At 39.0% G+C, this 27,338-nt stretch overlaps 1 protein-coding gene across 1 annotated transcript in view; it reads right to left on the reverse strand.

Moving 5' to 3' along the window:
• Positions 1-1,300: 1,300 nt before the first annotated feature.
• PLCH2 (phospholipase C eta 2) overlaps positions 1,301-27,338 on the reverse strand; it is a 104,436-nt gene continuing 78,398 nt past the window's right edge. Inside the window, exons 10-24 of the mRNA XM_054222395.1 lie at positions 27,163-27,283; positions 26,096-26,267; positions 25,733-25,840; positions 23,073-23,231; positions 21,033-21,125; positions 20,469-20,569; positions 19,566-19,663; positions 18,695-18,877; positions 18,086-18,193; positions 17,776-17,900; positions 17,093-17,177; positions 16,423-16,569; positions 15,407-15,486; positions 9,090-9,429; positions 1,301-4,789 (exon numbers count right to left, since the gene is read on the reverse strand). Of these exons, the coding sequence (XP_054078370.1) occupies positions 3,042-4,789; positions 9,090-9,429; positions 15,407-15,486; positions 16,423-16,569; positions 17,093-17,177; positions 17,776-17,900; positions 18,086-18,193; positions 18,695-18,877; positions 19,566-19,663; positions 20,469-20,569; positions 21,033-21,125; positions 23,073-23,231; positions 25,733-25,840; positions 26,096-26,267; positions 27,163-27,283 (3,668 nt within the window). The 3' untranslated portion in view covers positions 1,301-3,041. The remainder of the gene's footprint in view (positions 4,790-9,089; positions 9,430-15,406; positions 15,487-16,422; positions 16,570-17,092; positions 17,178-17,775; positions 17,901-18,085; positions 18,194-18,694; positions 18,878-19,565; positions 19,664-20,468; positions 20,570-21,032; positions 21,126-23,072; positions 23,232-25,732; positions 25,841-26,095; positions 26,268-27,162; positions 27,284-27,338) is intronic.

Raw genomic sequence — 27,338 nt, forward strand, 5'->3', positions numbered from 1 at the left:
ACACGAAAATCAGTGCTGCTTGGAACCTCAGCTCCTGGCTCTCCACTGTTACCGGCTCTTTATTCCTTTCCTTACCATTTCAGACAGCACCCTGCCTGCTGAGAAGATCTCAATAAGCAATTTTCCTCTTCCTCGATGAGTGAAGAGCAAAACTGCTCAGTAAGCTTCCACTACTCAACAGTGTAGGTACCAGGAAATAAATTCCATTCATAGGAATAAATGGACACATCATTAATGTACACTACACAACGTCTTACGTAGTGTAACAAAACACACAAGTGTAGTTACTATTAATTTGGAAGCAGAAGGGCAAAATTCACATGTACCCTAGTAAGTTAAATCCAGGGACTGTTTTTCAAAAATTTGAACAAAAATGTTTTGAAGTGCTACATGATACTGCCTTCTGTGAGGTGCATTAATTTAACAAGTGTTGGTGCATTAATTTAACATGTATTACTTAATCAATTAAAGATAGAAATAACCTGAATGTGAAACTTGGTCTTTGAGAAGACACAAATAGACCTTTTAAACATTAACTTCCTAAAGCTGTCAAGTTGCATGTTCTTTCTTGCTTTAAAGACAAAAATGCAGCAACTCCCTGCAGCTTTTCAGCCCAAGACTAAAGTAGTACAGAGTGACTTTTCGTCTAGAGAATGTTAATGAAATTTGCTTTGTGCTAAGACACAATGTGAGACTAATCTTGGCAGATCACACATTCTGCTGCTGATTTACCTTTTTTCCTTCAGAGTCTGCAATGATATTGCAGGGTTACTTCGGTGCATGTTCCAAACCTTTGTTGCACAAACCTCAAAGGCCTCTCATCCAAATTAGGAAGACAAGAAATGAAGATCTGAGCCAGGATGGAAAACTGGGAGAATATTTTTAGACAAAACATACTGAAGACCATTTGAAAGGATTTATTCACAGAATTTAACCCCTCCCAACCCCTAATCTTCATGTCGTGATGATTTCATTAGCTACACCTAGCCTCACATTTTGATATCTCAGAGTTTAAATGTTTGTGGACAAATGATACTAAAATTAGAAACGCAGAACTCCTTTCTAGTCCTGCAATCCACAAGTAAGCTGACGGACCCTCCAGGAGAGAGTGCGAACTAAATAACACACACTTTAACAGTGCACTTTACTGGGACAGGAAGAGAAGATATTTTTGCATGAGACAGGTGATGACCAAATTTTAGCTACTGTATTTTCAGCCAGACTTTAAAACAACCTCAGTGATGAAACAGGGCTATCTATCTTACTTGGAGAGCTATAAAAGAATAGATTAGGTCCTTGGATTATGTCTGTTTGGCTGCTAATTACATGAGTTGCTCAAGAATTTTCATCTACGCAGCCACTGCTGGCTGCCAAACAGAGACATCACTTCGTCGTAAGTGCTGTGTATGACACAACAACAGGATGCCAGTCCCTACCGGTACTTGCATGTGTTTTGGTGGGCCTGAGGAAATTTGAGCTGGATCTGAAATGGCTACCACTCTGAAAAAGAGTAAAATTAGATGTTATCCACTAAGGAATGTTTAAAACAAGGCAGATAGAATTAACTATGTTTGTATACCACAAACTTCTAGACAGCATAGAAAAAGCATTATGTTACAGCTAAAGAGTCAACAGCTGGAAGGTTAAATATGTTTATTTTAGTAGTGTAAGGTGGTTTTACAAACAAATTTTTAGGTTTTGCAATATACACAAAAGAATCATTACAAACAAAAGCAAAATATCCTCTCAATAATAGGGACTCTATGCAGCCTGCAATAAAATTAAACCTCTGTTTCTCTTTAAAATGCATTTCAGTAAACATTCTTCTCCATCACTGATAAAATGTACATCTATAATAAATGACATAATAACTGGGGGGGGGGGACGACAATGTCCCTAAAAATAAAAAGTAAAAAAATGGTGAGGAAAAATTATTATTCTGTTTAGGTTACTATTTAATTCTAAATATGTCCATCTAAAAAAAATTAAATATCTCTTTTTTTAAAACATATCATTGAAAACTTTGCATGGCAGTGCAATACAGAAATAGTAAAATTCATCCAAAAAGTGCTATGTACAGCAGCATTGTTAAAATACCATAAAGAAGGGACAGTGCTGTTTTCAAGAAAAGACTAGCATGCTTTTTAGACATTTCTGAATTAAATTCAGAAGATATTTCCTGTCTATTTTTAGTAATTCCCTTCTCTCTCCTGTCTCATTCCCACAGATTATGTTTTGAGACAAGGAACAGTCACAGTTCGGTTTAAGTGTGTGCATGTGTACATATATGTGCAGACATATATTTGCAGACACACACGCACACATATATATATTTATATATATAAACAAGCTTGGTTTAAAAAAGCATTGCTTTGGAACATAATGAGAGCTCTTCTTCAAAGAGTGAGACAATACGGATTTTCACTGAAATAAACAGGTCCACAATGGAAGATGCACTTTATCTAGTACATTATTAATTCATGAAACAATTACACTGCAATTTTGAATGCTTCCCAGAGAAGACAACTTCAGAGGCCTCAAAATCTCCCAAAAAATAAAACAGAACAGGGAGCATGATTTTAAATCCAGCCTCTTTTCCTGGATCCACAACTTGTAAGGGCAAAATTTACCTTCCCTGTCATTAACATCACATAGATGTTTACCTATTTTAAGAAGCAATTACTGAAATTAGTAAAGAACATGAGATTTGCACAGAGCAAACTGCAAATGCAAAGAAGTGGTCACACAAAAAGGAGGCCAAATTTGAGGCTGGGAAAAGCATAATTAAAAAAACCAAAGGAGGTCTGATCATTAGGACTGTAAAAACGTAAGTCGCTGATTGCACTCGATTGTTCTGTTTCCACAAACTGCTGACAAATTTAACAGTCATCTATTCTTTTGGAGTCATGTTATTAAGTTCCCTTGCAATCAAGGGAAGGCCAGGAAGCACTAAGCCATATGAGGATATTTGGTGCCTCTCAGGTCACTATGTTTTGTTTTGACAGGAATGTAAACATTGCCTTAGTCAGTGCTCCCCAGAATTACAGTTTCAGCATAAAGAAGACTTCTGTGTCAGCGTTATAATCAGTTTGGTTCTTAGGCTGGGATGTAAACACGGCAGGAGAAGCTACATCCATACAACCTGCTTTTGCAACGCTGCAGGCTCCCTCTGGATTTCCTCTCTCCTCAATGGGGCTCCCACTAAGCTGGCCGAGGCTTTGCAGCCGCTGTCTCTCCTGAGCTTGCTTGGCCCTATTGGCAATGTACCGCACCCTGCTCTGACTGCGAGACGAAGACCTGCGGAGGAGTCCCAAGCTCTCCCCTTCCTCTTCAGATTCAGTTGGATCAAGACTAATAGGGGAAGTGATATCATTTTCCTGCTGAAAGGCTGTCAGCTTCTTTAGCTGCTCAGTCAGTTCATCCTGGGATTTGACCGAGGATCTCAGGCCTGAAGAGCGGCGCTGCTCCCGCATTGACCGAGTGACAAAACTCCTGCTGATGCTACGGTATTTGCTTTCAAAAGTGCACACAATATCGTCAGAGGTAAGATCTCCAAGACTCTTGGATTTTGCCTGGTTATTCACAACCATATCCTGTGCTTTGGATTTGTTAGAAGACTGTCTGAGACTTTCCATGTACAGCCTGTTCCAGGTATGCCTTCTAGGAATGGATGAGAATGCATCTTGAGGGCTCCTGGCAAGAGGCCGGGGACACAATTCATCTGCTGGAAGCTGGCCAGACCTCAGGTTAGGATTGGATTTGCTCTTGCTCACCATTGGCATCTCATTACTGGATGCTGTAGCAGATCGTGGACGCATACCCTTTCTTATGGCAAGGGGCTCAAAATTTTCATGACGGATGCCAAGATCTGGAAGGCTTTTGCGAGCTAGATTGGGTAGAGAGAGGTCTATCACAGTGTCATTGGAGGACATGCTGGAAGAGGAAGACATGCTGTCACGATGATTGCTGCAATCTAGCTTGCTCCAGATCCGGTCATTAACAGTGGCATCGAAGTATACTTCTGCTGCTGGAGACAGGCTACTTGGAATTTTTATTAAGGCTGAGGAGTCTGACATCTTCAGTCCTTCACTCTTCGAACGTCTTACTAACATGTAAGAGTTCGTCTGAGAAACAGAAACAGGCAGAGCCTGTGCAGCCTGGGCTTTCTGGAAAGTATCTGGAGGCAAAGTTGTCTGTGTGCTGTTAATCACATTGTTTTGCTGCAGTGGAACAGCTGCTGCACCAAGTTTTTGGCCTCTGGAGTCAGTGGTGCTTTTCATGTCTGTTAATACCTGACCTGGCTGGTCATCTTGCTTCTGGCAGTTTTCAACAGGTTGGGCAGTGGTCTTACCTGCTGCCACTACCAGCCAGGCTTTCTGAGCATGCACTGCCAACCCACACTGATCTCCAGCTTTACTGCATGCCTGTGTCCAACCATTTGCTTCTTTGAAACATCCTGCCATGCTTGTCCTCTCATCTTCTTGCACTGCTAAACTTGTGTCAGCTGCTCTTGTGACCACCTGCACTTGGTCTTCTGCAGCCAGAGTTGTTCTTTGCTCTCTAGTGAGTAGAGATTCTTGAGGCTGGTTGGATGTGCTGCTTACTTCTGATCGAGATTCAGTGGAATGATCAGACACAGACCCTTCTTCAGAATCACTGTAAGGAGTAACGGGTAGAGGGAAGAAAAGGCTGGCATGATGGTTTTCATTGGCAATAACAGGCTCTTCAGTGATAGTTTCTAGGCTGCATAAAGAAGTGACTGACCTCTGTATTGAGAAATGGCGGACATCTACTCGGGAGACAGGAAAAGACAGGAAAAAGAAAGAAACAAGAAGAACAGAGAAACAGGGTTAATTAGCTACTACAAGTTGCAGTTTAGCCGAAGATTTATTCTTTATTATTTTGTTTTTAAGGTAGTAGTTGCATATACTAATGATGATTTTTATGATTTCAAACACTTGGCTACAGGCAGCAAAAATTCCGGCTCATTCAGTTTTAGCTGCCCAAAAGCCCTGTTGTTTTTCAAAAAATCTCAGTCCATGCATACCAGCACCATATTACTTTTCTGATTATATTTTTCAAATAACTGTACCCATCAATTTCTTTGTGTCCTTGTATCCCTTCTCATCAACTAATTTTTCTTCCTCCACCATCCAGCACTGCTTGAATTCCTCTTTTCCTTCCTTCCAGCACTCAAACACGTCAGTATATGAGTTCATAATCAGACCATCAGAACACCACTGCCCAACCAACAGGTAAGATCCCAAGTATAAGTACTCAGAAGAGAAGCAGCATGGGACTTATGAAGTAGATTACAAATAAAATGATCTGCATACATACAATGGAATGTAGTCAAAGCGACTTCTAAAACAAACCAAAAACTTTAAGACAACCAACTTTACTTTCCTTAAAAAGTTTGTAATTTCTTTTTCAAGAAACTATAGGGATGCATGGCTCATGAACACCAGACTGGCAGCACAATCCTGAAGAATCCCTACAGCCACAAATTACCTGAAGAATATGCTCCATCTGTCTGCAATGTTTATTACCTGTACCCTAAAAGCCAAAGCAATCATGCCAAAAAGACTATTTGCCACATCTCCAAACCACAATACCACAATGCAAACATGCATTCAAGAACTAGCAAAGCACTGCCTAGCCAGGCAACCACCTCAAGAATATCGGAGCAGACAATTATAAGGCAGGAAACAAAAAAAGACCAGGACTACAGGCAACAAGGTGCTTGAATCAGTGACACTCAGTAGACAGTTACCTTTGACTTGCTTGTCCTTTCAGTTCTTAACTAGAGAGAGAGAGTGTGCATGTAGAACAATAGGACAGAACAGAGGAAAAATCCAGTTAATGTAGGGAAGGCAGGTGCAGATAACAGGATAAATTAGTGCTGAGGGAGGGAAGGGAAACAGACAAATATTCACACATTTCTGTAGGATCCTAAGAATTTCTGACCAACCAGAGCACTCAATGGAATCCATAAATGGACAGATATTAAATCCATTATTTTGTCATAGAATAATAAAAGGCAATTTTTGCTATTGTTCAAGAAACACACTCCACTGGACTGGGGAATGGAAGCTAGCCTCCTCTTCTCCAACACCCTTTCCTAATGCTATGGAAAAAAAAATCATCTACATTATCAAAAAACGCCAAGGAAATATTGTGCTTTTCCTTCCAGCACCAGTATTTCCAATCCAGCTTAGTGACAAGAAGCTTAACAATGGAGACAGCTGTTCAATGGCCTATATTCCATTAGCTGGGGGTGCTAAAAGGGAAGAAGGCACATGTGCCCATAAGCAAAATCCACCATTCACAACACAGCAGACTTTCCGGTATCGGGAGGTATCGGGAGGAGTCCAGAGCTGATCAGACTAATGAGCTCTCTCCTTCTCCCCATCCAGGCGAGGCCATCAGCACAGATTAAGGCACACTGGAAACGGTAATGCTGTTGCCATAAAGGGAACAACTAGAGACTATAGTTTCCTGCCTCATCCTTGTGGCACTTCCCATCAACAGAATGTTAATTATGAAATGCAGCCATATTAGGCTAACGTTATTGGTTTCCTTGGTTTCTTGGCCCAAGGCAGTAAAATAGCAGGCGGATGGGGAAAGCATGCTGTTTGTGCAAACACAGTGTTTGTCCCTGGATCATCAGCATCCAGTCCAAGTGACTCTTTCACCATTTTAAAGGTTTGCTGATTCCATGCTTGAGAAGTCAGATGGATTTAATCAAATTTCAAGCATATCACAATATTTATTTAGTGACTTGGGGGGCTGGCGGGGGAGCTGGCACTGATAATGGGAAATGGTTTCATATGTCACACTTCTCAGAGTTTATGAAAAGCCTAATGCCAATAATTTAGGCATAGAAAGAGTTCTGCTGCTTTGGATTAATGTCAAGTCATGGGAACCGGCAAACTTCTTCCCTCACCCTCCCATGGTCCTAGTATTTTCCTAAAAGCTCAAAGCAGATATTGTAAAAAAAAAAAGAATAAAAAAAGAGAAAGAAAGAGAAATAAAGAGAAACTGTAAGCACCCAACCAGATTAAATTAATCAAATAAATAGAATATTTTAAATTTCTGTATTAGGCTTTCAAAGAAGCCCACTATAGGTGGGCAGTCAGAATCTATTACTAAAAAAAGGGATTACATCTTGAGAAGCACTGAAATCACTTAACTGATCCTGAAAATGTAACCATCAATGTCCAATTTCCTTGGAAAATTAAGGGGAAAGGGGAGGGATTTGAAGAGAAGCTCTTGTAGTCATAGACAAAAGCTGTATTTCTTTACTTCCTCTTCACAATTCAATGAAACAGAGAAAATCTTGTCAAAATCTCTTCCTTTCCCTCCCCTCCCTGTCAAATCAGGAGAAAAAAAAGGCACTTTCCTTATTAAAATATATACCTTGATTGCCTCTGTTCCTATTTTCCATCTTTACAAACGTACAGTTCACGAATAAAGATACGGTCACAAGACCCAGCGACCATATGCATACTCCTGGCTTGAAACAGCTATAAAATGCTGTAGCTTAAGCCGCCGTCCTTTAAATGGGCGTATTTTATTTTGCAATTGGGAAATGCTAGCAGTCCACCTAGCTTGGCCCCTGTCAAGTAACATTGGGTCACATACTGTGCTTCTTTATGTTGTGAAACTGTGCCCTCAGGTCACAATCAAATGATATATGTAAAATTAAGCACATCTATAAACGTTTGCATACTGGGGATTTATACATTTAGGACCAGAATGGTCTGCTATGTTCATAAAGTGTGATCTCCCGAATAACCCAGGCCAGAGAATTCCATCCAGTAATCCCTGAATCGATGGCAGTAATTTTGCAAGTTTTTCAAGGAAGGAACTGGCTTTCTTGTTAGCAGAGTGCACATTAGATGTCTTTGCTGATGTGGTTATCTCTCAACGAAACACAAATACCAATAATGGAAATATTGTTCGTTAATATGGGTTTCCCATGTTCAACCTCCACTTAATGCTCTGGTTTGGATCTTAAAATTTACTTAGTATCATACCACATTCACTAAAAAAAACAAAAACAAAAACAAACAAAAAACAAACAAGGAAACAAAAAACCCTGAACAAACAACCCAAGCATTCATGGACTACTGACAGTTTTACTACTGCAGACGGTTAACTAGGCATGGACAGGACTAATCTAAACCAGACACGTCTAGGAAAAAAATAAAAAAAAATTTATGCAGACTTTTTTTCTGTCATTGCCAAAAATAAAGAGCTCTTGATAGCAAAACAACATACAGGAACTTCTAAGTAAAGATGCTATGCAGAAGCTGAGACAATGATGTGATCTAAGGTGGAGAAGGGTGAAGAAAATCTGGTCTTACCAGCAAAGAATATAGGGGATTTACTTCGAATTTCCTCCAATTTTTGAACAAACAAGGCGTTCATTTCCCTCTGTAGGGTGCCCACTTGCTTTCGAGAAGTTTCAGACCAGCGCTTGGGAAATTCTGGGCTTCCAAGGCTTTCTAGACTGCTGGAGTTGGAGGATATAGAGCCATTGCTGGCTGCAACCAAGTTGACAGTGCTTCCATACTTGCCACCTGATTGGCACTGCCACCGCTGCCGGGAATGAGTCTTTATTCCATGACATTTAGATTCAACATTTTTCTTCCCTGGGGTCACAAAGGACTGGGTACTCCTTCTTAGATCATCGGCAGTTCCAGGGCTGCTGCAAGACTGCAAATCTGATTGCCGCATGGGCTGATCTTTAACACCCCAGTTTTTTAGCTCTAACCTCTCTTCTCCAGTTATACTGCTATACTGGTCATGGTGAAGTATATCTTTAGCAATAGGCCTGGTAGGATGGTCACTCCACTCGCATTCTAGATCTGGGCTTTCTTTGGAACCAATCATACATTTCATGCAATTGGTGGCCACTCCAATCCTACCAGAGCTGTTGATGGCACAGCGTGCAAAGACGCTTTGCTTCTCGCTCTGGTGCTCCTGAAGCCGGACCCTGTTAGACCTCTGTATGGGTTCACTGAAAGCAGCACCCCCTTGAGCACAACTTTGGCTTTTGGCTTTACGAGAACTATGGGCCTTACCTTTCAACCCCTTGCCATGCACCTCCCCACTGGCACCATCTCTGGGAGCTGGTGACAGAGAAGCGCTTTCTGGCTCTTGCTCGAAGCGAGGCTGTGAGGCAGCTTCCACTTCATGGTCTTCACCGGCCCCTTCAGAGCTGTTGTCTTTTGAGTCAAAAGCAATTTCAGGAAAGCCCTTCTTGTTCTTCTTCTGGCTTTTGGTGGGTGCACTGGCTGTTCGTCTCAAGATGTGGCTGCTAAAGGAATGTTTGCGATGGAGCTGACCAGCAGCATGACTGTCCAGAGAGGCCTGCTTGGGATTTCTGAGAAACAGGCTTTTTAGACCTAGAGCTTGTTTGGCCTGGAAAATTTGGAAAAAAAAAATTTAAAAAAACATATTAACAGCCCTTAATAGAAAATGCAAGCTTCTTCCTTTGGGCACAGGAAGTCATGTACAAATGATCAGTTCAGATATGCACGCACATACAGAGTCACCTGCCATGTCCCTACCATCAGCCTGGGAACTAAACCAGAAATACAACAGAAATCAAAAATGGAAAAAGTCAGTAACAGTAGCTTTGCAGAAGTTCATAGTTTTTTTGCTCAACTATGTTTTTAGGTAATATTTTCCAACCAGGCTTATCTCTGCATTTGTCATAGTTTTCTTACTAGCACATAGCTACTTACAACATAAATATATACATTAGATATTGAAAAGAAAAAGTAAAAAAAAAAAAACAAACCAGGAAATACTTCAGTCTACAAGGATCTAATTCTGAAAGCTGAAGAGTTTCTCAGTGTGTGTTAAAAGCCACAAAGCTTCAGGTGTTCATAATGCCACTCATTTCAGACTCTTTAAGACTAATATCAAAGTGCTTCCTTTTTAGCAATACAGCTTTCTGGGCTTCTGTTGTTTGGTTTTGGTTCTGTTTTTCTGAACACAAAGCTCTGTGAGGTACGGGGCAGTTTTCCAACACAATGTGCACATTTTAAACAATTCTGTCCCAACGGTTCAATGACACGGCTCTACTGGAGCCTGGTGGAGGCACCCGTTCACTACAGGAATCCAAGGGTAAGTGGAGACTTGCAGATTTATTGCACCCAAAGCACACACATTTGAAATCCATCGTGTAACAGCTTCCTCTGAGTGGCCAGAGAGGAAGAGTACAACCAAGCTTCTGCACCGTGAATTCACATTCTAGCAAACTGTGCTCTACCAGCCTGAGCAAGGCTTTTGCATCACACCATAATAAAAATAAAGCAACAAATAATGCAAGCTTGTGTTATCTAAAGTGTCATTACTAGCTTTGGGGCCTTGACCAAATTAAGCCTAGCTGGAAAATGCAGTAGCAAAAAAAAAAAAAGTTATGCATGTTTTTCAATAAAATAAATCACATGCACTTTTGTAGACTTAAATAAGTTAGGACTGGGCCAATTAGAATTGCTGATGATTTCAATTAAATTGGAAACACAGAGGTGAATTATCTGCCTTGTGCAGGACATTATACTTGGGCCGAACTGGACATCAGATGCTGTCAAAACTAATTTTTCCTGTCTCTTAAACTGGAGATAGCAACTAGCACTCATATTTTAGACAAGAAATTTGTGGCATGCAACAGAGGTCCCAGCTCTGGAACAAAACTGAATGCTCTGACTAAGCGAGAGGAAGAAACTGAAGAAAAAAAAAACCCAACAAAACATCCGAAAAACAAGCCATAGAAATGGTGGTAATTTTAAAAAGTTACTTTAAAATAATTTTAATTTTACTTGTCATGCAACATGAAGTGGTTACAGAATTTAACTGACAGGGGCCTCTTAAGCTAAAGAATATTCTTGACTTAAAACAGATAATAATAAATCGGAAGTTCAAATGGGGATTTACATTCTTTAGGAGATCAACACTCGAGTTGAGCACTGTCATGAATAGCAGTTGACTATGCATGACAAACGATCATCAAATATTTCACTTTCTACCTGTGTACCTACATTTTGATTGTTTCCTACCATACAACACTTATCCAAAGACACTCATGTCTGTTTTCAGCACTGAAGAAACACACTATAAACAAGCGAAGTTAGTCAGGGTGATAATACAGTACTTCATATACTTCAGTACTTATTTAAGCATTAAACATATATATTCACCATCATAAATCTCCCACCATCATACAATTGATTTACATTTCAGTGAAACAGAGTTTCAGCATTCCTGTAAACATTCCAGGTGTACTTGCCAACTTTTAAAGCAACAGACTGATGCCTGACAGAGTGCGCTGGTTTTGCTCTCTTCGTAGAGCCTCGTACACATAAATCACTTAAAGCAGAGAAAGGGGTATTTCCCTTCTAATCTACTGCTCCTCCTTTGTTCCCTTTATTTCCCAGTTCGATCAGACTCTCTTTAGTAGCTGTAGCATAAAGAACGCATAAAAATAGAGTACACAAGCCTGTGACTGAAATGCATTGTAAGAAACCCCTGATAAAATTTTCTCAGCATCATGCTTGTGGCACTTGCTGTCAGTTCCATTTTTACCCTGTGATGTCACGTGAGGTCACGTTTCTGCAGTGCCAAACAATGGCACTGAAATGTCTCATTTAAATTACAACAGGCTATCTTTCACCCCAAAGTATTTAAGTGCATGCTAATGCATTTCAAATTTTGCTTTGTAGGACTTAATGGACAGATATTAGCCGCACTGTACGGTAAGCCTGGGTTAAAAGCTGCTTTTATTCCTGAGTGTCCTGTGCAACCTGGCATATGGGATCAAGGTTTATTTGTCTGACACGAAGCCCAGTGAAAGCATTCAGAATATTATTTCAGCCTCTAATTGACTGAAGTTTAGTTACCACATGCCAAGATCCAGTGTGAGGAGGAGATGATTAAAGAGAGACCTAAAATGGACTTTACAAGTATATACGGGATAAGATAAAGAAGGTAGGGATTGATTTTTCCCAAACAAGGCAGAGAAAATATAATTTAAATATTAATAAACCCTTCTGTGAAAGCCAGACTATTGAACAGTCTGCTTGGACCATTGTGGATTCACTTTCACTAGAAGGCTTCGAAATGAGATCTAGCATTTGGTAAGGACTGAAGGGAAAAAAGCATCCTGCTCCAATTGAGACAAGTTGGCAAGTACATTAATTTATTGCTATAAAAATCAGACAACAAAAATATTTGCAAAACCCAGAAAAAATTGCCATACATACACACACACAAATAACATCCAAGGAAAAGAAAAGAGCAACACTGATGGAATGGGTGACACGCAGTGCAGGGCCCCAGGTATCATTCTAGCTTATCTGGTGCGTCACTGTTAAGCTAGCCACTATTGCTTGAATCAATGGAGTGATTCAAGAACCCAAAGACAAATTTGGTTAACTTAGGAAGAAAAAGTTTTAAAAAAAGGAGAAAAAAGAGAGCTGACGGAGATCCAGAACATGTGTTTTCAGCTTCTAGCCCAGCTTTTACAGGGCTATTCCATTCTTGAAAGCAAACTCGAAGAACAGCACAAGAGGCTTTCCCACAATTTAGCAAACAATTCACTATTAATGTTCTTTTCCAAGTGAAAGGAGTAGTTTGAATTGTAGTACAGCAGAGAAAAGACAGTAGAGGTAGAGACTCAAAGAGGCGACAAAGGAAGGGTGTAGGAGGAATTTATCCTGGATCTCCTTCATGCATGGAGGGATTTCTGGCTGATCAATGACCCAACAGAACTGACCAAGTCAAATGTTACAATTCATGTTACATGAGTTCAAGAGCTTCAAAATGCTAATAAGGAAACATTCATGATAATGAAGCAACTAGTTAGAGGCATGCAGGTGTGTGGTTGTGGTCACTACACCTCCCTGAGACAGGAGGGGGTACCTTCAAGGCGTCTAAAAATGCTCTGCTTCTAAAAGTAGACTTTTTTGACATAGAGAAGCCCACTGAAATCACAAACAGACAGAGTAAAGGCAAAATAACAGTGAGGGAGAATCTCAGAGATATGCACATCTAGAAAACCACAAGAAATTCTGCAATACATGAATAGACTACAGAAGAAAGACAAACGAAAAGCGTTTCCAGGAAACAGCGCAATCTAGAAAGAGATTTCAGTTAAACAGAAGTTAAGTTGGCAAAAAATCTAAGACTCAAGCAACTGAGAGGGTGGAGGACCTACACCTAGAAAAAAGCCCCAAAAGGTTAATGCTTGCATTAGAATATGTGGATTAATAAAGTATGGGTAAAAGCAGACTGATAACTGTGGTGATTTTTCTGCCCATAATTAAGACGGTGGAAACAGAGAAATAATTCTATTTTTAACAGAACTCTGTTAACTGAAAAACCAAAGCAGAACATGATTCAGAAAGACCAAAACAGAAAGGGCTGTGCAGTGTTTGTTTCATATTTTCAGTAGTTTTTATAAAAAATTACAAATTTTTAAAAAATCCCACATGCAAACTTTCCTTCTGAATCCTTGTATTTTAATCACATCAGCACACAGCACCAGCATCTTAACACCAGCAAACTCACAGAGACTGCAATGATAATGAGAAGCAATAAGGAATGTCTAATAGACTTAGAATATGAAAAGGGAATAAAGCAATCAAAAAAAAAAATCAGTGCAGTAGACTGGAAGCTAGTGGATAAGGGCAGGGAGGAGACACCATGATACACAAGGGCCTTTCTGTCATTCAAAACACTTACCAAGAAAATTTAATGTCCTCAAAATAGCTGCCAAAGTTTAAATTGGCATGTTGGCCTACTGCAAATTCTAACTATCACCAGCCAGTTACTCATGAAGAAGCCAATGACAGCAAATATTATGGAAAGCTAGGTAAAGTAAGGAATAAAAGACAGACAATGCCTTGCAATATTGCCAAAGGTGATCTGAGGTGAAAACTCGTAAAACATTCACAAAGACTATGAACACTGTCTCTTTCATGAAACACTGCTATTGAGAGCAGTGACTTGGAAGCTGATGAAGTTAACCAATCAGTGATTAAGGCAGGCAGACCCAGTTTGTCTGTTATTTAAAAATCCCATTTGACAGGGGATACTAAGCTACAGACTTTGACTTCCAATGAAGGATAGTGAAGTATTTGCTATCCTTACAATACGGAGAGAGCAGCACAGAGGACATCACCTGAAAGCAGCAAACAAATGAAGCATCACGAATGCACACAACACTGGGAAGAGGAGGATAAGCTGCCTATTATCCATCATTTTGACTAAGAATAGAACAGAAAAGAAGAATTCACAAAAAGGATGAGTAGGGCTGGCCAGGGCAGTCATCTTCTCTGCTGGATGCATACAGCAAACAGATGCCTGCTTTCATTAACGCACACAGATGAGGGATACCATCACTAATCAGATCAATTCAATTCCCAAGGCTGAGCTATCTGACTTTCTTGTTACAAGCATGGAGAGTTTGACAGAACTATTCAAGAAAGAGCAATAGATCTGAACACAGGAACTCCAAAGAAGTTCATAACAAAATTTAAAGCTGTTTGAAGCAGTGCCAACACATGCGTCCAGCAAGTGTCTGTAAGGTAACTGAGACAATCACATCCCTACCCACAGTCAAACAGGCATGACTTACATCCTATACAAAACCAAAAATAAAGTCAGGAAAGATCTTAGCCTGCCATCACTTTTCATTGAAGCCTGGGACTAAATGGCCTTTTTACCATGATCTGGGCGCCAGCCTTTTCTCTGTGACAGGCCCTACATGCCGAAATTAAACACTGCTCATCTGCTGTGTTCTGCATGGCCCAACACCAACCACCTCTCTTTCACCTAAAGCTTCTAACGGCTCTTGCTCAGTAGAGCAAAATTTAAACAGATTCATAATGCCACCACAGGGAGTTTCAGGCAAGGCTCCTTTTCCCTGTCAGGATGAAGCTGTATCTGCCTAAAGGTTTTGCATTAGACATCAAATAAAAAAAAGCAGGAACTAAGCTAAAATGTCTTTGCAGAAACAGCCCTTCTTCCTATAAATACAAAATGAAGCTTTCCTGGGATTTATCTCTGTTTCACCCCATAAAAGTTTTTATTAAGATCTAGCAATTTAAAAAGCTGTGTTCCTTTTTAAGAATGATTTTATTTCCTCTTACACGAGCAGCACCGCAAGAAAAGGAGCTCAGAATTCCCAGCCTATTCAACGCCGCCTCCTGCTGTCACGATGCCGATACTACAGCTTGCGACTACCGAAACCAGCCCGCCATTGCGAGTGAATATAAACTGGTTTTGAGATTCTCAAGGCACTGTAAGATACTTAGCTTCCCTCGTGTTATACGAAATCCCACCAGTCCATTTACACACGCAAGCTGTATTATCTTACACTGAAGGCACTCACCTTACCACAGATGTCATTAATAGCCACGTGAACAAAAATGGATGCCTCTTCTATACCTTCCAGGTACACGTGTCGGTAACCTGAAACAGAGAGAACAAAGCTGAGAAGGAGCGGAAACAGATGACAGGAAGAGCATCTAGAGACTCTCCTTTCATAAACAGCAAAATAAATTAACCCCTTTTTTTCCCAGCTTCTCCCCACAGCAAGCATCCAGGCTTGCACATCACCTAGCCAGTCAGTGATCTGAGAGTCACACCACTCACAAACTTCACTGCTATTTCTTCTAATCCCCTTTATTTTATAAAAAAGCCACGTCCTGTTTCTGTCCCATGTCCATTATTACTGCTGTCAATCCCTGACTTAAGCTTGACTACATTCTATCTTGGGGACTTACAGTCCATTATTAATACTGCACACATTTCAACCAAGTTCATTTTATTGAAACCGAGTGTTTGTTTTCAACCTTAAACACAAACTTTTTTCTTTAGTTTGACAGAAAAGAAAAATATATACAGAAGAAGCTTTAAAGTGAAAGATGACTGAATTGAAAACAGAAATTGGAAACTGACAGAAAATGGCATTTAATAACCTGGATCCCATCATTAGAATAGGAAATTACCTATTCTATATTAAACTACTGCTGATAGTAATAAAACCAATCAAAACTCTAATGTCTTTCAAAAACTGGTGTGAAGAAAACAGAGGCAAAAGCTGTATTAGATAACAGGAGTAAAGATTCTGTATGGTAGTCTTCCAAGTCCACAATACTTAACCATCCTGCTTAACCCATTTTTTGAAAATCTAGTCCCAGAGTTAACTGATTTAGCCTTCATCATCATATAAATCAGTAGCGGACCAAAGTAGAGAACTCAGGGCCCGAACTCCCAGTCTCTTGTTCTAACTAGAAATTTCTGCAGCAGACCCATGCACACACATTAATCCAGCATTTGCAGCTTCAGTTATCACAGAAAAAAGTCCCAGCCAAAAGATTTGGGATTTCACCATTTCTGTCTTACCTGGCATCATACTGCTGAAAGCTATTGTTCTCTGTCCAATAAAATCACGCCCAATTGGATCATGATCCCACACAAGAAACCGAATCAGTGCAATCTCTGGCATGTGTACTGTGAACACCAACGTTTCCTCCCACATTGGGTTAAAACCTCGGAATGAAGGAATCAGCTTTTAGATATTTCATTCACAAGATGCAAGAAGAAAGAAGACTGCCTACATAAGGAATGCTTAAACTGCAATGTTATTCTCGTTTTCCTAATAGTTTGGATCATTGTTCTTCGAAAATCCAACACTCCCACTCACTTCAGTAGGAGACACAACAGCACAAGAATTTGCAAGAAACATAGTTGGATCCTACTTAAAGTTGTCCACGCTTTCAGCAGGACAACCTGACCTTCTTTTGAACACAGCAAGCTCCAAATATCCTTCTCTCACACACAGTGAGAAGTCAGACAAATGACCTGTCTTACACCAAGACCTTCACAACATTATACCAACTCAGTTGAAGAATTCAAGGCCCAAGTCTGATTAACATCAAGAACACTTAAATCAATTTTTCAGTGCTTTGCCCTAACAGGCACCAAATTTCATCTACTTGGATCTTTATGAACAAAACTTGCCTGAAGAGGATGTTTCAGTCATAAAAAAACCCTAAAACCCACATAATCTTACCGTTATCATCAACTACTCTAGTTTGTTCTTTGAAGCAATCAACAGGTAAGCCTATAACTTCTACTTCAACAAATGGATCTATAATCTGGAAAACAGAAAGTAACAAATATTGAAAAGAAAAAGAGACAAAGATGAAATTCAAGCACATAGCTTTGACAATGTGAGCATTGTATATTATAGTCTTAATAATTATTGGTCCTGAGCCTTTCTGTAACGGATTATTATGCTGATGAGAGATCTCTGTCTAAATTATCTAAAAGCATAATTTAGACTAATCACATTTTATGCATTTGTGATCACTTCTCTGTTCTAAAATGAACTTTAAACACTGGTCTTCATATGAACGCTTTCTAATTTAGTGAATATTTGAGTAAAAGCTTTAAAATACATTCAAAACGGACACGTATGATGAATATATTCTAAAGCAGCAACATTAAAACAATCCCAACAAGAATCATCTGTTAAAAGTCTCAGCATCTAGAAAATCATCATGGCACAATGGACAAGGCAATGGTCAAAACAAAAGGAACATATGAGTTCTACCTAATTTATATGACCTAATTTATTCATGTTGTATGTCTCCTGAGCTGTAATTGCAGGAAGTTAAATCCTCATCCTTAGCCCAGCCAGTATGGAAATAAACCTTCTCCAACACACAAGAAAAATCACCAATTGCCCCATACCTCTCCTCTGTCTCCCAACATGGAATCACGTGGTTTTGGGAGTTGTTGACCACTGATAATTCTTAGAACCAGCTGTTTCTTCAATTGACCAGGCAGTGGGTCTTCAGAATTTGGATTAAACACACCTGTAAGAATGGGAAGATGCATAATGTGAAGTAAGTGCAATTTTGGGGATGACTTTAATTATAGATACCTTCTGGCTTATTTGCTTCTAGCATCAGAAATGCATTTTTAAACAAACAATAATAAGGATCCAAACCCACTCTTCTCATGCAATAAGTGACCCACTTATTTTGCTCAATTTGCTTACCTTGACACATGCAGTTTGGTTTGAGGACATAACCACAATTCCCATTGGCACTAAATTTGGCCCGGTTCAGTTGCAGCATTCTTCCCTCTGACTGGTAGTTTAGTGCAACTATTTTTTAAAAAAAAAAAAAAAAAAAAAAAAAAAAAAAAAAAAAAAAAAAGTGATATTACTTACTGAGTACATTACTGAGTACATTAACAACATTCTTCTTTGTAGAACCAAGTTAAAGGAAGGACACTAAATACTTTTTCACATTTGATTTCTTGGATCCAAAAACTCAAGTGTTTTATTAAAAAGAATTCTCTTATATCATATAAATCAGAGCTTCAAGGGAGAGAAGCTCTATAAAAGAGTCTGAACTCTGAAGTCCTCTTGCATTTGATAAGTTCAGCCCAAACCATGACATTCATTTATTTCCATTTGCACGCAAGACATATGTTTGAGGTAATTTATCTAGGTAGCAACAGAGAGAGTACCGAGGAGGACTCGACTGTCAGTAAAGTTGGATGAGCAGAGAACTCATAGTATTTTAAGGGGTGATTCCGGAGCTCCTATTAAAACCTCCCTCCCAAAATTAAACAAAAATAAACAAGTTTTCTTTCTGCTCACCAAGTTGGCAGCCTGCATTCCAGAATGGCTGGGGATTGTAGTTGCTAGAGTCCACACGATAAGAAGATGGGTAGATGCGGGACAACTGATGCTGGTTGAAACGTAGATACTGTGCTGGCTTTTGCTGCAATATCTGGTGGGCTTTTGTTTCACTGAAAGATGAAACCTGCCAGCTGGAAGAGACTACAAAGAAGAAAGGAAGAGGTAATTCTCCTTATTTATTTATTTATTATCTAGGTAAAGCATTCAAAACTACATAGCACTAGTTCCTTATAACTGTCAAGCATCATTTGAATACATCCCACTCCGAGAGAACTGTGCTTTCCTTATATTACAGCAAAATCATTGTGCTTATCGGAGGAGTTATGGTTGGGAAAATGAATATAATGAATGACCTGAATCTTCATTAAGAAATTTTAAAAAAATACTGTATGATTTTTTTAATTTGCTCAAGGAAAGTATGTTTTCTGGCAAGCAATTCTTTCTTTCTGACACCTTTTACTAACACTTGATTCCTGTTAAAATAAGATGCAGAAAACTTAGAAACAGGACTGAAATATTCTAGAAATTAGTGCTGATATTTCACCAGATTTGACTTAAAAATCTGAACTTTAAGCTTGAAATGCTCTTCAGACCATTCTGCCCAAGAGCATAACTAAGTCCCTTGTTATTTCCCAGGATGTAAGTGTTGTGTAGCTTGTTGTTTGCAGCTTTCATACAAGCTAGCAAAGAATACATGTGCACTACTTACTACCTGTAGTAACTGTTTCTCCTTTATGGAAAATGTCACACAACTCTAGACTCACTTGGTGGATTCTGAATGAATTCTCTGTACAGCAATTATTTTCAGCAGACTTTTAGTTCAACCTACTTTCCGTTTCAACATCATGGATGCCAACAGACTTGGTGTATTTCACCAGGTCAGAGAGTGCCCTGGACAGCTTCATTGTTTTCTTCTGTCGGTTTATCCTAAGAAAATTAAAAAAAAATAATTTCGCATGGATTAAGGGGTAAATTTTATCTTTCATATTTAAAAATAAATCAGGGTAAAGAAATCTAAGAAGGTTTTCTTCCACGAAGGAGATACTTAATAGTTTTATGCCACATAGAGCTTCATTGTCAAAGCACAGAAGTCATAGAACCAACGGCATGAAAGTATACAGAGTAAGTCCTGTTCTTACATGTTAATGGCAGACATAAGTATTCACCTTCTAAGATGTGGTGGGAAGGACTCTAAATTGCTTTGACCAAAAGGTGCAGTATCTATTCACATATATATTTACTTCTCAAGTCAAGTGCTAACAAAAAAACTTTTTAAATCCCAAAGAAACAGTTAGAAAGTAATGCGCTGATCCTCCTCATTTGCTTCAGGTTAAGCGGTAACTAACACCATATCTACTAACCTCCCAAAGAAAGCTCCAAAGTATCCTAGAGAACTGCTTGATCTGATTTCTTACTTTTGAAGCCTGAAGCTTACACAACCATTCTGCAAAGGATCTTTGACGTCAGGATTTTTGAAGAGGCAATTTCAAAAGAAAGATCAAAATCATCACCTGGATGTGTATGCAACTTCAGTTGGCAAATTATGAAACAAAAAAAAAAAACCAACCAAATCTTGTGGCAGACATCAGACCTACCCTTACACCAGATTCCTGTCACGTGCCTGCAGCCTTCCACAAATTGGCTTCTAGACCTGAAGCAGATCTATTTATTGGGTACATTTATGTAGGTGTCTTTTTTAGAAACAAAATTGCCAAACTACTTGTCAACAAACCTGCTGTAATGTACAGAGCTCCTGGCTAAACTTCCTTGAGAATCCGAATCATCTTCACCCTCTTCCAGACTTGTCGCCTTTTTCAATTTGCTTCCTTTTTTCTGTGCCGCAAGGAAATAAAACCGTAACATCATAGCCATCTGATCAGTGTTTCAGCAGCTGGATATAATTATGCTTTGTTATGCCAATGAGTACGTTACTTACAGAAAATGGTAAATGACAGCTTTTGTAACAGTACTGCAGGAGGATATGCATGCACATGGGGAAGACTCGGCCCAAGGTCAGAGCCTTTTTATAAACGAATCACAAATCCTCAGATAAAAGGTGCAAATGAATTTTTATGTTTTTCAGATTAGATCCTGGATACTTTTAGACCTTGATGTAAACTGAAAATATGTGTTATGCACAATTATAACCAGTTATCCAGCCTACCTATTCAGTGAACAGTCTGACAGCAAGCCTCTGCCGGACAACGCAGTTATGATCCACCTCTCCACCACCATGTGCAAAGGAAAAACCTATCCAAGAATACTTAGGGTAGACCTAATGTACCGAGTGGCTCACCTTGCGTTTAGAAAAACTGCCCATCAATGACCGACTGTGCCTTTTATTGGTACTGAAGTCTTCCCCAGATTCCACATCATCTTCAAGTTTACTCTAAAGAGACCAAATAAAGAATAATGTGGCAGACCAAATAGAGTGCTACAGACAGCATATTTGAATGTAATCAGAATTAGCTTGGGAAGCAATCCTCCCTAAAGTGTCGACATAACTGGACCAGACCAATGCAGACTTTTTTTTTTAAAAAAAAAAACACCAAAGCAAAACACAAGCTGAGTACCAGGCCTTGTATCCCAGCAATAAATGCTATCATTGTTGTCCATGGGAACTTTCAGAGCAGGCAGAAATCACACAAAAACCTAACCCCAACTTTATTTTCATCCAGGCAAAGTTTGAATACCCCCATACCACATACGTTCATTGTATGTGGTACAGACTGGTTTGTAGCTTAGTATTTGAAAAGCATAGTTTAACAGGACTTATTTCTGCCAATTGCCCAGTTTTACTAGGATACTTCATGGTAAGAAACACACACAATTCTCGTTAATCCCTAAAAATGTACATACTCATTGGTGCCACTGGTTTTTAACATGACTTTACAGTTTCATTGTTTCCTAGATTAATAAAACACAGCCTATTCTGGTTAACACCTATGCAAAAGGATTCCCGAAGTCTTGGCCTCATAGTGGATCTTACAAGGAAAACGGTGCGATACATTATGTAAATCCTTAGGCTGAAAAGTGCATGCAAAACTCATACCATAGGAAGTTCTGGGAAGCTGATTTTCAGTTCTCATCGAGTTTTAATCCCTCGTTAGTACACCTGCTCATTATTAGCAGATCTCCAATGTTTTTCATTTGCATGCAACAATCTTCCTTAGCTTTTTCTGGCTTATTACAAATTCTAAAATGACAATGCTTCAAGTTCATGAAGTCTGTGGGCTGAGTACATTGTTACATATAAAATTAAAAGTACAAATGTAAATGCATAGAACATAGAGAACCGAGGAAGAAAAGCCCAACTTTCATATGCACTTTTTATAATGGAAAATAAAATTATTTCTGTTGAAAAGTCATTTCAGGTGTATATTTCATGCTCCAATTGCTGTGTGAGCAAGAAAAAAAGCTTTGTGTATCTGACAGTGATGTTCACCTGGCATCATCATTAACTGAATGAATTCAGCTATGAATCTGAAGTCAATAACCTCTGATTTATTCAGTAAGCTATTAAAGACAACAAATGGAATTGCTAAAACACCTGTTTCTCCGAAGTCACAGGAGAAAGTCATCGGACTTTGGAGAAAGAAGTGGTTAGCATTTCAGTTTATATTTTGAAGGACTGCCACATCTCATTATTCATCTGCAGTAACAGACTGTCCCTCTGCATCAAGCATGAATCATAAAACCAGCTAAAGTTAAAATCTCATTATCAGCAAATTAAACAGAAGCTTCTACTAAATGGACATAAATGCGAAATTTATTCTTACTTATAATATAGCTTTTATATAAGCAACATGAGGTATTAATAAGATGTCATGACAAAATATTACAGAAAATATTACAGAAGGGAATGTGTTTTCTTAGATAATGAAATAGCCAAATATGTGGTGGTCAAGGTAGTCATCCAAAAATGAAAAACACAGCTTCAAAATCCCAGTTCCACCTTAGTCTGACTGAGGACACAAACCTGATCTCCCACATCCCAGGTGAACGTTTTGGCAATCTGATTACTCTTGAGTTGTATTATTCTAGTTAACCTAGACAGGGGACAGGGACCTAATGGCAAATAGACTCTGCAAAATTCTTGTTTTAAGGGAAGTGCTGAGCATTCTTTAGTTTCATTAGTACTACGATAGTTGCAGACACCTCAGGTAAACTGAGCTATCTCTCCTGGGGAGTCTCAAAACAGATTTAAAAGCCCAACTTTAGACACCCACCTTTGAAAGGACAAGCATTATTGTTATAAAATAACAGTAGTATGTAGCTATAGAGACAAACAAAACAACAATCGGATCTAGGGAAAAGTACAGTAAAACATATTCACCTTCTTACTGTCTGATTTTAGACCAGCCTTTCCTGATGATGGTAGAGTGGTAACTGTAAAATTGTTTGGATCTTCACAGTCACGGATTTTGGATTCTTTTATCAGTGAGTCAAGTTTTTTCTTTGCTATATTCTCCACTCTTTTCCGATTAGTAGATGCCTACAAACAAAACAGAATCATTAAACTAGGCAGTGATGGGGGGCGGGGGGCGGGGGGAAACACAGAAAAAAAAGAAGAGGTTCTTCATTTGCACAATGTGAAGCCATCATCTGCAGCTCGGTATCAAACTTCATGTAAGGTATGGAAGCACATGAGGCCCTGAAGTAGATGTTAGATCTAAAGTATAAACAGATTGTCTGACGTGATGAGAGAATAAAACTAATTAAAACAGTTCTAATTAAACCAAGACTGCCTGTTAGCAGAACCACCCAGATGTAATGCCTGTTACAAGCCAAGGATATGCTAACATAGAAGTAGTTATTACTGAGATGACTCCCCATACTGAACTGGATTAACATATGCTATGTTTCGCAGTACATATTTAGTAAAAAATCTGATCTATTCCATTGTGCTGCCCAATAAGCCATTCATCATGGAAATTTAACAGTAATGGATACGTGTGGAAACTCTGAGTATACAGTATTTCTCTCACACATTGGGGATGATGGACAGCATTCACGTGCTATGTCAAGGTTGACTCTGCAGCTACAATAGTTGCAAGATTCTGTTGGATGGAATGGGAGAAGCTTTTGAATCTTGATTTCAGCAGTTCAAGGGCAAAATGTGAGAGAACTGTTATCTCCGTCTGTGCACATCATAGCCCATGCGAGGAATTAGAGGAAACAAAAATAGAAATACAGAGTTTTCTTTTTCATCCATTAGGCATAAATTCACAATCCCAGGTCTTTTAAGAGGTGACAGATTGTGTTTTCTCAGTAGGCCTTAAGAATTCCCAGTTAAATTTGTCATGAAACAAGTTATGATTTTCTGAGCTCTTCAAAATTTGGCTTGAAAAGCAAACCAGATGTAGCAAATCTCAGATTTAAAGCATCAGTAAACCTCATAGCAAAGTGTACCGTTAGTAACAGAGATAATGAGGTCAGCAAAGCGATGCCTACTGAGCCTTTAGTGAAGATAATACACTCAGCCGTAACATGTTATTACCTAATTTTATTATGAATAATGACACCTTTCTTACTGGCATTCATTTCTCCATCCATTTAATGGAAGAAAAATAAACATTATTTGACATCTCTTTATAAATAGCGTATGTGTGGGCGAAGTCAAAAAGAACCATGGCAAAAGTAGTTTCCAGCAATGAGAGACCCGCTAACATTTCTGCCTGTTCAAGCATCTGCATTAGGATCCTCTTGAAACAAACCATCTTTAAGCCTAGAAATTATTTGGAAAACTTGCAAAATCAGGATCTTAAGTGCCACAGCGCCCCTGATTTCAGCAGGGTTGTCAAACCACCTGCCTTGTTTCCTTTGGATATTGGAAACAGTCTGCCATGCCTGGGATACAGACAGAAGAACTAGAAAACAAAGGAAAACAAGCTGAGAGAACTTTGTTGATCACAGTGAAGTTTCAAAGTCAAGAAAAGTGCAATTCTCATTTTTTTCAGTTTGCATAGTTCTAGTTTCCCTGTACAGTCAGCTGCACAGGTAGCCACTAAGCAGGTTTTAAAAGTTTTTGGTTTGGCTTTCAACTCATTTTCTCCTTGTTCAAAATGGTCATTCATGCCTTGATACGGGTCTGATCTTATTTAGGTGGAAAGCCTGCTGAACTGAACTGTGTCACCACTGGCTTTACAATACCTTCCACTTTGAAAACATGCATCATGTAAGAAGAAAGAGTAAAAAATATGAAGTGTTAAAACACCACAGATCTCAGCTTTAAAATACTGAAACATAATAATTTAAAATACTAAACCATAATAATTTAAAAAACTAAACAAATTATTTTCCCCCTTTGGTGGACTTATTCATAAAGAAGTTTCTCTTTTAGTTTTAGATGGAGAAGATCAAATCTATAATACAAAATTAGGAAATAGCCTGAGGGAGAGAGGACTGAAAATGCAATCTCTCTCCAAGGCAACCTAGTTTATGTTACGAAAGGATTTTGCTGTGTATTTTATATTGTTTCTGTAAGGTGCAATGTCACTTGCCGGAAGATTAAAGTGACAAAAAAAATTAGCTTTTAAAAAGGATGAAGAAATAAGAGATTTTCAGGTTGAAGCAAGCAGAGATTCTCCGTTTTAGCACATCCTTACAGTAAAAATCAACTAAACCTAGCATTCAGCAAACCAAAAGGGTGCTCTGCAACAATGACGACAATTTGTCATAAGTAGAATTTTTCTTCTTTTCTTCTTCAGCATTGGGGGGGAAGAATACCATGGTACAATAAAGAATCATGAGATACTACTATTTAAAATATTCAAAGACCAAAATTCCAAACATGAAACATAACCACTAGAACTGGTGCTGCCTAGTATGCACTTCTGTCAAATCTGTGCCCATGAAGGCTTAGAACCTACAAGACTTGTGATGAATCCCAAAGATTAGACCACGTTCACATTCCAGAGAACTCATACAAGGTTTCTTCTCGCAGGCATGGGAAAACTGAACCTATATTTACATTCAAATGGTCACTTAACTTACATCTCCATTCATTAGTTTGCAGTCATCATCAATCTCATCAGCACTGTCCTCATCAGAAACTTCACCTTCCTCTGCATCATCACTGATGTTGGCTGGAAGTTTCTTCCCCTAGAAGATAAAATGATTACACAGGTAGGTTAGCGTGCAGCTCTTGCTACCACACATTAGTATAAATAAATAAATAAATAAATAATTCAGAGCATGCAACCAGGTTCTTATTGATTGAGAAGACATTTGTTCAGAACCTTAAGTACCAGGTTCTTAAAGACTGCTTTTTGTAAAATGATTTGTTAGGGTATAAGTGATAACTAGACAGAAATCACAAACAAAAAGAGGGATGGAACAAACAAAGGAGGTTTTTACCTTAACTAGTATCTTTTCTTTAAGACTTGCTGGAGAAGGGAGCTTGGTAGAATCATCATTGTGCACACAAGACAGATCCAGCTTGTCTCCCAGAATTTCTGTAAGATACTGAGCCATCTTTTTCTGCTGAACGACACTGCAATGGTTCTCAATTGACAAGATAACAGGGTACCTGTCAGAGACATAAGCAAGTATCATCAACTGCAAATTTAGCTTTTATGGCATTAAGAAGATAAGGGTTATTACTGAAACCCAATGAAACCCCCAGGGGTTAAATAAATCAGTGTGGGCACAGGACTGATACCCCCACTACTCACTGCAAACTCAACGGTCAACTTTTTGACAGCCACATGATAGTTAAACTTCTGCAATCTGATTTGATGCCTTTTTTTCCAGAGCATGCTTTTCGCCTTCCTTCACTACTGAGCCCTGACCTCCACTTCCTATCAAAGAGATTCTAGCAAGACGTTCATAAGGAAAACCAAAATAGCCAGTGCCTTCATTTCTCCTCTCCAATCAGTACTTCAGCCCTTTAGTACTCTCACAGGTAGAAGTAAATCATAGAATCATAAAACAGTTTGAGCTGGAAGGACCCTTAAAGGTCATCTAGTACAAGCCCCACTAATAAATAAAGGTTCCAAGAACTGAAAAGATCCCCAAAGGGGCTTTGTCTTTAACTTCGCACTTCCAAAAACCAAGTAATAAACCTGTTGTGTTAGTTCTTCCATGAAAACTTTTCTAGCTAGCAACAGAGCAGTACATCCAGAGATATGTGGTTAAACTGCCAGCTATTCGCTAAAAACATTCACTGTCAAAACATGTTGATCCTCTTGTCTTCTATGAATGGGATAAAGACAACCCCACAACTATGTGCAGAATGCCCCTACTCAGTCAGTTTTGCCTTGCTGTTTCTTTCTGAAGGCTTTCTTCCCACAGAAAACAACTCAGAATTCTGTCTGGCATATGTAGAACCAGGTTAGATTTTCACTGACTGCCTTTACAAGGATGCTCGGAAACACTCCACTTTATGGTCCCGAGACTCAAAAGTTGGCAGAGTGTATACATACTCATTCTTGATAAAGGCATATTTGTTGATAGTTTCAATCACATCTTTGAAGAGAATTTTGGAAGTCAAAGTGTATCCATGGTGGACAATTGGTTCACCATCCGGCCCATCCCAGCAGTCAACTGTAGAAGAGAAACAACAACAACCGTCAGACAAGTAACATCTGGGGCCACCATC

This window comes from Rissa tridactyla, chromosome 16 (genome assembly GCF_028500815.1).
Source record: "Rissa tridactyla isolate bRisTri1 chromosome 16, bRisTri1.patW.cur.20221130, whole genome shotgun sequence".
In the NCBI taxonomy this organism is placed as follows: Eukaryota; Metazoa; Chordata; class Aves; order Charadriiformes; family Laridae; genus Rissa; species Rissa tridactyla.